Source organism: Arvicanthis niloticus, chromosome 25, assembly GCF_011762505.2.
Source record: "Arvicanthis niloticus isolate mArvNil1 chromosome 25, mArvNil1.pat.X, whole genome shotgun sequence".
In the NCBI taxonomy this organism is placed as follows: Eukaryota; Metazoa; Chordata; class Mammalia; order Rodentia; family Muridae; genus Arvicanthis; species Arvicanthis niloticus.
Window position 1 is genome coordinate 39,753,686 of NC_133433.1, and position 12,238 is coordinate 39,765,923.

General features: G+C 36.8%; 1 protein-coding gene across 3 annotated transcripts in view; it reads right to left on the bottom strand.

The window, feature by feature from the left end:
- Positions 1 to 3,969: 3,969 nt before the first annotated feature.
- The window catches only part of Tcea1 (transcription elongation factor A1), a 31,437-nt gene continuing 23,168 nt past the window's right edge, over positions 3,970 to 12,238 (bottom strand). Inside the window, exons 5-11 of one of the 3 annotated variants that reach the window (XM_076924435.1) lie at positions 11,966 to 12,111; positions 10,794 to 10,850; positions 9,515 to 9,669; positions 8,178 to 8,324; positions 6,713 to 6,784; positions 5,328 to 5,355; positions 3,970 to 4,629 (exon numbers count right to left, since the gene is read on the bottom strand). In XM_076924435.1, the coding sequence (XP_076780550.1) occupies positions 5,347 to 5,355; positions 6,713 to 6,784; positions 8,178 to 8,324; positions 9,515 to 9,669; positions 10,794 to 10,850; positions 11,966 to 12,111 (586 nt within the window). In that variant the 3' untranslated portion in view covers positions 3,970 to 4,629; positions 5,328 to 5,346. Of the gene's footprint in view, positions 5,356 to 6,712; positions 6,785 to 8,177; positions 8,325 to 9,514; positions 9,670 to 10,793; positions 10,851 to 11,965; positions 12,112 to 12,238 lie in introns of all 3 variants that reach the window. The other 2 variants (XM_076924436.1, XM_076924437.1) reach the window with 2 other exon arrangements.

The following is a 12,238-nucleotide window of genomic DNA, read 5'->3' on the forward strand; positions in this document are numbered from 1 at the left end:
GACTTCTTGCTGTCATGCATTTTCAAAAGTGAGAGATGGCTCAGCAATTACGAACACTGGCTGCTCTTGCAGAGGACTCAGGTTCAATTCCCAGCACTCACTCAAGTGGTGGTTAACAACCATCTGTACACTCCAGTTTCAGGGGATCCATCACCATCTTCTGGTCTTCAGGCCTTCACTAGGCACACACATGGTGCAAAGACATACAAGCAGGCAAAATGCTTGTCTGCGTAAAATTAAAAATTTTAAATCTTTTTAGAAGAGAATGGGAATGTGTTTGATCCCAAGACATTAGCACTGGCCTCAATACGAGCCAGGTGACGGGAGTTTACTACACCATCCTGTACGTTTAACAGTTATACTTTTGTTTTTTGTTTGTTTTTAAATCAGGGGAAATAGTTTGAAGTGCCTTATATTCAAACCTTCATGGCCTTCTTCTGGGTTAAGGGGCAATCCTATGAAAAACCAAAAAAGGTTCAAAACCTCTGAATTCTTGAGGAGTCTCATTTGTTCCCAAACCCTGCTTTCCAAATTGAAAGCACTGGGCAATGGGTCTCAGAAATACCTTCCCCAACTCCACAGAGTTGCACCCCATCTCCTTACTTTCCTATGTATCCAGGTTACCAGCGAACATGGTACTCAGCCTGAGGGGGCTTGTCATCTCTCCACTATATCTCAACATTTTCCTTTAGTAGAAGTTCATGAACAGTTAAGAGCCCATGTCCGTTGTTCAGTCATGGACCTGCAAAAATGCAAGTAGGGTGGAAAGAGAAATAAGGAGGCTTCACTAAAGATGCATCTTAACTTATCTGTGTCTTTCAGACCTTAACTTTGGCTTATGATTTTACATGGAAACCTTTATAGTGGGTTGTCTTAGGGTTTTGCTGCTATGAATAGACACCATGACCATGGCAACTCTTGTAAGGACAACATTTAATTGGGGCTGGCTTACAGGTTCAAAGGGTCAGTCCATTATCATCAAGGCAGGAACATGGCAGCACCCCAGCAAGCATGGTATAGGAGCTGAAAGTTCTACATCTTCATTTGCAGGCTAGAAGACTGCTTACAGGCAGCTAGGACAAGGGAATTAAAGGCACACACACAGCAACACACCTACTCCAACAAGGACACACCTAATAGCACCACTCCCTGGGCACTATTAGAGCATATACAAACATCACGGTTCTATTTACTGTAACCCCTGGAGGAAACAAGAGGAATTCTGTTTAATTCTGAGAATTAAAAAGAATACAGATAAATAAACTATTTACTTAAAATCCTACTGGCTGTTTGCCAGGAGGGTGTACGTTTGCCTAGATCAGGAGGTCACTTATTGCCTGAGACTATCAACCACCAGAAGGGACGTAAGACATATAAGAGGCTCAGTACGGGAGGGAAAACTGCATTAAACCTGTTCATGACAAATGAGACACATACTCAAGAAAGGAAAGAAAATCCACCTGATTTTTCAACAGGCTGAGGCTTTCAGATTTACCAACCTAGATCTCATCTCTCAAAAGGCAAACTCTTCTGAGCCACCATTTCATCAGCCTGTCGGTTTTCTACATCTGTAGTGCTTCAGCAGGTACCGATGGAATCCCAAGCCCCACAGCCTTAGCTGTGAGACACTATTTCTCAGTGTGAAGGAGAATGAACAGGAACAAGGAAAATGAGAAGGAATTCAGATGATTACACTTGTCCTTGTAGGTAGCATTGGCCAGGTCCATCCAAGGATCTCTCTGTGAAAACTAGGAACAGTTGTTTCAAAAACAAAGACCCAGGCCATAAAGCATGTGAATATGGTGAATATGATCCCTGCCATCCTGTGGCCATATCTGATATTTAAGGACCCAGATGCCTATCAAAGAAAGGTGACTGTCTCTGTTCCTAGAACACCCTCAGACATGACTGTGCTACACAACTGAAAATATTCAATGAGAGGCTGGCAGACAGTAAAACAAGGGGTACATCTACAGATCCCCAAGAGTCAACTTTATTCCCTCCTTAGACAGATAAAAGCCTTTTTACTTTGCTCATGTACCATGTGTCCATAAAAAAAAATTTTCATGTATGTCAATCTGTGTCTAAGACAACATGAAATAAAACTTAGTAGTCCTCTAGAATTCACCAAAGTAACTGATAACTTGTAGGCACTTTGTTTTTACATTGCTTTTATTATGTGCTAAAATTATTTTTGGTGTGCCTAAAATGTGTGTGTATCTTGAGGATATATTAAAAGGTCTGATAAATGCACACTGTCTTATAAACTTAAGTTACTATTAACTTTTAAAAGCCTATTAAAATGGCACACATAACTAAGTAAGAACCCCACCAAAACTAGTATCTTAGATTTTAAAGAGAAATTTTAATTTACAATTATGACATTGAGGTATAAAACCAATGGCTAGTCTGTGTTTTCCCCTTTCATTACCCAACAACAAAACAGCCCACACTTTCCAGGCTTCTTTTCATGCCCAAATTTAAAACCAAAGAGGAAAAAGGGTCACTTAAAATGCTGTTTGATGCCTGTTGAGACTACTCAGATCTTCACTGGTTATAGGCTATGGCCACTGAGGCAACTCAGGTGATTTCATAATTTTTTAAAAGATTTATTTTATCAATTGTGTGTGTGTGAGAGAGAGAGACAGAAAGACAGAGGGAGAGGGAGAGGGAGAGGGAGAGGGAGGGGGAGGGGGAGGGAGAGGGAGAGGGAGAGAGAAAGAGAGAGAAAGAGAGAGAAAGAGAGAGAAAGAGAAAGAGAGAGAAAGAGAGAGAAAGAGAGAGAGAGAAAGAGAGAGAAAGAGAGAGAGAGAAAGGGGGTGGGGGAAGGTGTATTATGAGTCCTCTACCTACAGAAGCAAGATGATGTTAGATCCCCTGGAGCTAGAATTACAGATAGTTCTGAGCCAGCTAAACATGTGTGCTTGGAACTGAACTCAGGTTTTCTGCAAAAGTAATACATGCTCTTAACTGCTGAGTCATCTCTCTAGCCCTACCTTGGTGACTCTTGATATGACAAGTTTAAACATGTTTTCTCTTCAATAATAAAACTTCATTCTTTGACTTAGTAACTGAGGATCCCTTTATCAAATGAATTTATACACTGACAAGTATTAACAAGAGTGTCCCAAAGCAAAAAGAATTATTTCTGTCAATCCCAGGATTGGAACTGCCCTCACACACAGACCAGTAAGTAGGCATAGCTTGGGAGTCCTTGCCTGAAAATTAGAGATCATTCCTAGACCCATAGCTTACTTCATGTCTTAGTTACTTTGCTATTTCTATAATAAAACATTTATTTAAAAAAATTAAGCGTCATAGTTCCAGACAGCTAATTTATAATCACCATGGCAAAGGACCATAGCAACAGAAAAGCATGCATGGCACTGAGCAGTATCTTTGGGTTCGCATCTTGATCCATAAGCTTCATGCAGAGAGTTAACTCTGTTTTTGAAACTTCAAACCCCAACTCCAGTGGCAAACACCCTCCAAAAAGGCCGCATCTCTTAATTTTTCCCAAACAGTTCCACAACTGTGGACTAAGCATTCAAAATATATGAGCTCATAGGGACCATTCTCATTCAAACCACCACAGTTCTCCAGCCAAAAGTTGAAACATGTGGCTAACTAGAACATTTACAGCAGCAAAAGCAAGGATAGATGAGCCTAGTCAAAAACATACTGATGTTCTGATGTTTACCGACATGGTCTCAGGGTAGATAAGGGCCTACTCTACCTAGACCTATGTTCTAAAACAACAAACTTTTACCTTTTGAATATCAACAACCTCAAAAATACCTTGACTTTTAATAATTATTTATGTATATGGCTGTTTTACACATGATTATATACCACATGTGTGCAGTATACTCAGGCCAAAGGAGGGCATTGGGAAACCATTTAAATTGGGGCTGGCTTACACTTTCAGAGGTGTTTCAACATCAAAATAAATGACAAAAAACAGGTATGTTTAACAACAAAAAAAAATTTATTGATTTACAAATTTTAAAATGGATCACTTAAAAGTGGGACTATTTTAACCTTATTACTTTTAAACTAATCCTTTGAAAATGTACTTTATTTTTAAAGTGACAGAAATTACCCATGGACCAATCCTTTAAACATGAACATATTAGGTGTATTTTATGTTCTATCAAACGATCTGCAGAGCAGAGCATGGAAGAGTGCAAAGCTTGTGCAGTGGTCTTTACATAGAAGTCTGAACACAGGCAGAAGCACTTAAGTTATAAGCTTTGTAACAGTGGCCTTTACTATATGCATTAGAACATCTGTGTCAAGAAGACAATGTGAAAACCACTGCTTATTACTAGCAAAACAAGTGGGACACATTTAAACAAAAGTAAAACTTAATTGTGAAGTATGTTTTATAAAACTACTTGCTACAGCCTACATTTCAGTTGGCTTGACATCATCATGTAAAAATTCAGCACAAAAGATTCAGTCTAAAGGATTTTTTTCTTACAACCTCCATATGCAAAGAGCATAGCTTAATGATTTACACAGTTCTCAGGCTTAATCCTTGGTCAGTAGGTTTCCAAGTGGGAGTATAGCCATGCTGCCTCCAGGAACTCTACGAAGATACTAGCATTTTCATCACAGCATGTCTTCCTATGGGGGAATTCATCAGAAGTATACCTGTGAGGGGCTTTGTGAAAAGCTTAGGAAATTGTAACAGAATTCTGTAAAACTAAAATATAGCACAAAGTCAAATAAGCTGATGGCAACCCAGTCAGTTTTCAAAGTAAAATCTATTTTAAAAAATGGTAATATACATGTATGAGAAATATAACAAATGATCACTGTGGTTAGTCACAGATGCAAGAAATCTATGCATCCGAGGGGTTGTGAGCACAGAAATTAAGAGTAAAATAATATGCTAGTTCAAATTGTGTGCACAACTTTGATAAGCTGGCCAAGTACTACTATTTGGTAATTCTAAAATTTATATTATGCCTCTTCTCCTCCTTTAACATTTTTAGGTACATACCAATGAGAAAAGTAATTTATCTTTATGTGTTAACAGGTCAACAGAATTTTTGTGTTCTAGACTATAAAAAGTTAATATTTAATAAAATGCAACATCAATTTATAAAAAGGAAAAACAAAGCAACACATTATATAATTACTTTATGGTTTCCCAGCTGATCTGAGACCACAGAAGGCATTTAAGAAAGACTGTCAGGTGAACAGCAAAGACCAACCCATGGGATGTATATTGTTTACAAATTTCACTTGCAGGGAAACAAGTTGCCTGGCTTAATTTTAAAGCTAATTACAAAATTAGTTTTTCTTAATGGTCCAGATACCTTGCCAATTCTTCCAAACTCAACAGAACTGCAAAAACAAAAGAAATATTTTATAAGATTTAAAAATATAAGCAATGGTGTATATATCTTAATTTTATATACTTTATTAAAAAGGTATTTTTGAAAAGTAATTTTTTATATATAGCAGTCACTCACTTTTACCCTCCACCATAAAATTACAAGGACTATGTAACTAAAAAACAAATATATAAAGTTTTTCAAATGTTTTAAAAGTATTTCTCTAATGTTTCTTGGTTAAATAAGTAACAATTCTTATTAGCTTCTACATTAAACTAAACTTTCTTAAATTCATTAAGTACCACTTGTTTACTAAAACAAGCAGTTTTAGTAAACTGCTTGTATTAAAACAAACTATATAATACTTGCTCACAGCAGTGATAAAAACTATTAAGCATGCATAACAGATCTAAGAGAGCTATCTGGACAGGTCAAGTTTGTCCACCAGGACTGGAAAGGAGGGATGACAGAGAGGGAGCTTATGTATTATCTATGCCAATAATTGCTGAGTGAGGGTGAGAGGCAAGGGAGTTCTAATTACTGTGTGACGCCAAAGACTTATCCCTACTATGGGTTTCTCCTGATCCCACACTACTAAATATCCCCATCATTATTAATAATAAAAGTAACATTGTAATCAATGTGCAATCCTCCTAATTTTATATTTTGGTTTTGGAGTTTAAAAAACAAAGTCACTCAAAAATTAGCTTTCCACTAGCCTGTACAAAAATGAAAGTGTCATTCACAGTCACTCTGAAGTCAGAAGGGATCACAGAACCCTACTCCATGCTTAACTATTGGTAAATTCTGGGGCAGAAGCAATGGAAACTAATGAACTAATCAAAACCCGTAGTCACACAGACTGCCCAGGTTAAACTCAGGTCACAAAACAAAACCAAACAGCAATAATATGAGAAAGGGACTTGAAGGGAAGGAGGATTTGGGTAGGAGAGAGATCAGAGGCTAAGGGTGAGTAACTAGAGTACATTATATACATGTGTGAAGTCAGCAAAGAACACATACAATAAACATCAGACTAGAGAAACACTTAAAAATATGTTCTTTTAAAAAACATAAACTTGCTTGTATGAGACACTCACAAATATAGAAGCAAAATAAAAGCTTACTGAAAAGCTACCAATCCACAACTAAGCCCACTATAACTCCTAAAATAAACACATATCATAGAACTCTATATATTTTTCCAAGATTAAAATGTACAAGGGAATATGTGAAAATAATTTAATATTTTTCCCTAGTGTTAAAACATATGTGTTGCTAAGATCAAGTCCTAGGAGGGTCCAGATTTCTATCTTAGCTTACAAAGAAATAGTAAGTTATGATATACATGCAAGAGGGTGCCATACCTTCCACCGATTTCCACACTCATTACATACAACAAATGTTGTCATTGGTTCATCAGCACTACGAGTTTGCACCTGCAGTAAAATTAAATGAAAATTATTACTTTTTAAATGACCACTAAAAATAATCCAACCCATATAAGAGCATTCTACATAAAGATACACAGTAACTCCAGTGATATTACCTCAAGATGTACAAAAGGTTACACAAGTTCAAATACACCACTGGCAAAAGAACATATATTTTCAAACTTCATTTTTCTTATTCAGTTTGTCTTTCATGTGTAATTTATCCAGGTAAGTGAGAAGAAAAAAAAATCCTCTAAAGATCACTCACTAGATTGTGCTGGTGCATGCCTTTAATCCCAGTGCTCAAGAGACAGAGGCAGGAGAATCTCTGAGTTTTAAGTCAGCCTGGTCTACAGAGATCTAGGACAAGCCAGGACTGTTACACAGAGAAATCCTGTCTCAAAAAAATCAACCAAACAAACAACAAAAAAGTAAAGAAATATTCTAATAAGGACTGAGAGATGACTCAGCAGTTAAGAACATTTGCATTTTTGCAGAGGACCAAGGTTCTATTCCCAGCACCTGCTTAGTACTTCACAACCATCTATAAATCCAATTCTAGAGGATCTGACAGCCTCATCAGATCTCCAAGGGCATGAAGATGCATATGATGCATGACAACATTCAGGCAAAACACTCAACACATAAAACATAAAATAAATAAATCTAAGAGGAGGAAGAAGAGGAGGAGGAGAAAACAAACTTTAAAAATAGTAAGATACAAGGCCTTCTGAAATAAAAAAGAAAAGGTCCTTCTGGCCCTGTGAGATGGGTCAGTACGTAAACATGCTTGTCATCAACCCTAACAGCTTGAGTTCAAGCTCCAGATCCATGATTGAAGGAGAGACTCAAATGCCGCTCTGGTCTACACACGTGTAAATTGCACGCGCGCGCACACACACACACACACACACACACACACACACACACACACACACACAATCTCTCACTATAAAAAAAAAATCCTCTGCTATTCTGTACGCAATGGCAATAGTACCTAGGCCCCTGAAGTAGGCAACTGTCTGTTCTCTGTGAATATCTCTCTGTAAGGCAGTTAAACCTAAAGTACTCACAGGCCGTGTAAGATAGTATAGAACTTCTCTCAAACTATATGGTCCTGCTTACTCTGACACAGTAAACAGTAACTGCTTATGAGCTGTTAAAAACAACCTGCTCATTGTAGTACATCCTTTATTCTGTATAACTACTACAGTTTTTACAGTTAATGTTTTTATGACCACATAAATGTTATCAATTTATCTTCAATTAGTTGCAATCTACTGAGAAAGTACTTTTTCACTAAGAGGCCAGAAGAAAAACAGATTCTGTAATTATCTTTACCCTGAAACAGGAATGAAACATTCTTAATGTGAACATGAGACCACAGTCAATCACACACCTGTGTGTAAGTGCAGTTCTTCTTTTTACATTTGCCACAAGTGAACAAGTCAGTCTGTGTCCCGCCGGTCTTGGCCATCTGATGCTCCCTGATGGCTTCTTTGGTCAGATTTTTCCTCATCTCTTTGAGCTCATCACTAGCCATTTCCTATGGCAGAAATGGCAGTAACAACCAGTTAGATACTTTCTATAGCTATTCTATATCTGAATGTTTTCATGTTCACATAGCTTAACAATAATCAACAATAAAAATCAGCTTATAAAAATGTAAAAACTTGACTATCCCTCAGAAGACTTAAAATAATTTGCTTCCTTTCAAAATCTCTTTAAAGACTTGTAAATATTTTTGTAAAAATTAGATTCACATACTGTTTCTAAACTAACAATGTAAGCCTGTAGCAATCAGCAACTCTAGTATTCACAAAGTACTCTAAATACTAACAACACCCATGCCATCTACAAAGAAGCCAGGGACCTTTAGAGGAAGATGTGGATTTGTTTTGAGGCAAGTAAACAGAATATGTCAGGGTTTCTTTCTGTGCCAGAAAAAGTAGCATCAAGGAGAGTTTGGTGATCCATAATAAGAGAACTTCTTCACTCACTGAAATAATTACTATAAGGAATAAAGTACCTAGGAGGTCAAAAAGGATCCAAGTCCCTGCCTGACAGTTGTTAGTCAAGGGCATGTACATACAAAAAAATTATGTTTGATGTAAATTCAAGAGAAAAGAATTGAAAAAGAAAAATGTATGTTTAAAAAAAGGTAGACAAATTCTCAAAAGTAGTTAGAACTCAGGTGATGGATATATAGAATCTGATTACATTGTGTGCTTGGCTTTGCAGAAGTTTTAGATATTTTAATAAGATTTCAAAACAATTTCATAAAGATAGCAAACTTTATTACCTATTTCAAAAGTTAATATTACTCTGTTGAATGGTTAATAAAATCAATATTATAGATACACTGCAGCTAATGTCTATAAATAGCAAACTATGAATCTACCCCATAGTTCTCTATATATATTTAAGAAATAACCAGTAAGACGACTAAGTTTACAGTTTTTAACTATGGTAAACAGCTTAGAGGACACAAAGTCTGTTCATAACTAAAAGATTCACAATTCACATAAATTCACGTGATAAATAGATGCAGATGACTTAATGTACTACACAAAGAACATCTGGACAGCTCAAGACAAAAGGGATAAACCAACAATATCAATGGAGCAAATAATCTTAAGTGTTTCTAATATATAAATATATCATAGTTGTTTTTGCAGCACATGAAATATACAGCACCTGAGATATTTATACAGCACTGCATACAGATTCACTCACCTCTGCTGTCATTCTAGCAAACAGGTCAGGAGGAATATTCCCACACAGCACATTTTTCCTTAAATTTGGATTCTTCGCATCTTTAAGATTTGATATTCTACTTCGTACTCTGTTTTTGTATTTCATGTCTGTATTCCTTATTTCTTGATATATAGGTACTTAGCCATTAAGGAAAAAAAGAGTAAGTTATGTAGATAAGAACTTGCTTTTTCGCCAGCAGTGGTGGCGCACGCCTTTAATCCCAGCACTTGGGAAGCAGAGGCAGGCGGATTTCTGAGTTCGAGGCCAGCCTGGTCTACAGAGTGAGTTCCAGGACAGCCAGGGCTACACAGAGAAACCCTGTCTCGAAAAACCAAAAAAAAAAAAAAAAAAAGAGCTTGCTTTTTCTGCCAAATTCATAAATTCATAATTCTTAAAATTTTAAGCAATTCACAAAAATGGTTTCCAATTTAGATAAATGATAAGACAACACTTCTTCCAGAATTCTTCATCTGTAACTGCTCATAGTGTTACTCCTTACAACTATGACTAAGTAATGCTTTTTATTTTTTAATGCTTAATGTCAAAAGCATACATCAACATGATTTCAAAGAGTAACTACCACAACCCAAGTTAGCAAGTATTTGAGAAATTACAATTACCCAACCTCTTTACTTGCCTAAGTCTGAATCCCACTATGGACCTCAAGTTTCTATGAGCATCGCCGTAGCTCCATTGGAAGTCTTCTGAGAAGAGACCATCGGCAGCAGTACTAGACGCTCATCTCATTTACCAGCTCAGTGACAAAATATTACACCAGGTTCTTCTTCATAGAAGGCCAGATCAAAATAGAGACCAGAGCCTAGAGGAACTTACTTTTTTTGTCTTCAAAAAGGACAGTCCCATCTTAAACTGCCACCTAGGTACTCCACATGCAAGTGTTTTCTCAGAGTCTTTTCTATGGTGCCAGGCATATACACACATGCTCTGCCAGAAAGAACAGGGGACTGTGAGTACTCTGCTGAGGCCCTCCCCTGCAGGATCTTTCTATTTTTCATGCCAGTTTATATAACTTAAATTCAGATGCTACATTCCCAATTTGCAAAGACAGAAAGACAAAACTACCATCAAACATATGCTGTTTAAATTTTGAATGACAAACAAGTGAAATAAATTAACATGATACCCTTCTCCTTCCTAAGAAAGTAAAGGATAAATCTCTGACTTATATAGCAGAAGAAAAAGGACAAGAAAACTTCAGATCACTAAACACAGCTATGGATGTGCACACAAAGGATATCTTCCTCAATCTGAGATCCCAATTCTTCCTCATCAGCTCCAATAGCAACATAATCATCTAGGAATAAGAATGAAAACCTCATTATTGTAAAGTATAAGCAAACCATTTCTATTTCTTCAAGTCCGTATATTTTCTGCACAGAATCTCTGAATTAGATCTGGTATCTTACTGCCCACTACTCCTTTCTTCTGGCATTTGTCTCAGATCTCTGCCACAGTACTCCTGCATTGATAACTCCTTTCCTGAGGAAACAACAATTCATACACTAGGCAATTCCTCATTTCCCAAGACCATAAATTCTGGGTGTTCTTAGAGAAAGAACAGGTATTAGGAAAAACTGTTCTGTCTCTTGTGACTCGGGCTTCAGCACAGAGAAACTACTCATTTAATCTGCTAGTCACATACATAGATATACTCAAAATAATTCCACAAATGCTCAAAGGGATAGGAAGAATAAATAGAACTGCTAGAAAGAAAAAGGGGGAAAATATACAGAGACAGTAAGGAAATCAAGGTAGAAAGAGCCAGATAAGTAGCTAAACTGGTCACCTAGCTATGCATAGTTCAGCATAACTGAAAAGAAAAAGAATGAGTTTGTATAAAATGTGAAATATCCTGTCACTCAAGCTTACTTTCTTAAGTCATACACATACATTTGACATATTTTATTTTTAGATACCACATTGTGTTTCACTGTATATGAATCCTTAAAGTCTAAAGTTTACATGTTAAGTCTAAGGATCAATCCTTTGAAATACTTTCTACATAAAAACTATAAATACATACTGCTTTTCCAACTATAAAACATATAAAAATAAATTTTTAATATAAAATTTAAATACTGTATGTCATACTAACATTTGATAATTCAGTGTTATTACCTCTCAACCTAAGGTCAGGGTATTGAGTTTGCAGATTAAAGATTTGTGTGAAAAAAGCTTAAATTGGCATGAATCAGGAACGGTATCATTACCCTAAAAAGCTCTGCTTGTTGGAGGTCCCAGTGTCCTGTGTTCCTCTTTCTACTACCTTCTAATAACTGCTACTAACAACAAACTCCTAAGCTCAGCAGTGGTAGCTATCCGCAGGATGCTACCTATAAAATACTAACACAAAGGCAGAGATGACATGGGCCTGCAAAAGGCTAAAGAGCAAACAAATGCTAAACTTACCTCCTGTCCGGAGAGCTGCAGCAAGCATCTCCCTACACTTTAACCTCACGGAATCAGAAGTGCTTGGTGCCCGAGGAAAAGATGAAACATAAGTATCTCGAGCATTTGTCTCATCCTTTCTGCTGCTTACATTGCTGCTGGAACTACTAAAACACACAACACATATACATACACAGAGCAGAAAACAGTCAGGAGACCCTTCATAATACATTATCATTACTTCTCTAAAAGTAAATACGTGGGGTCTCTAAAGTAGACCAAGGTGGTCTCAAA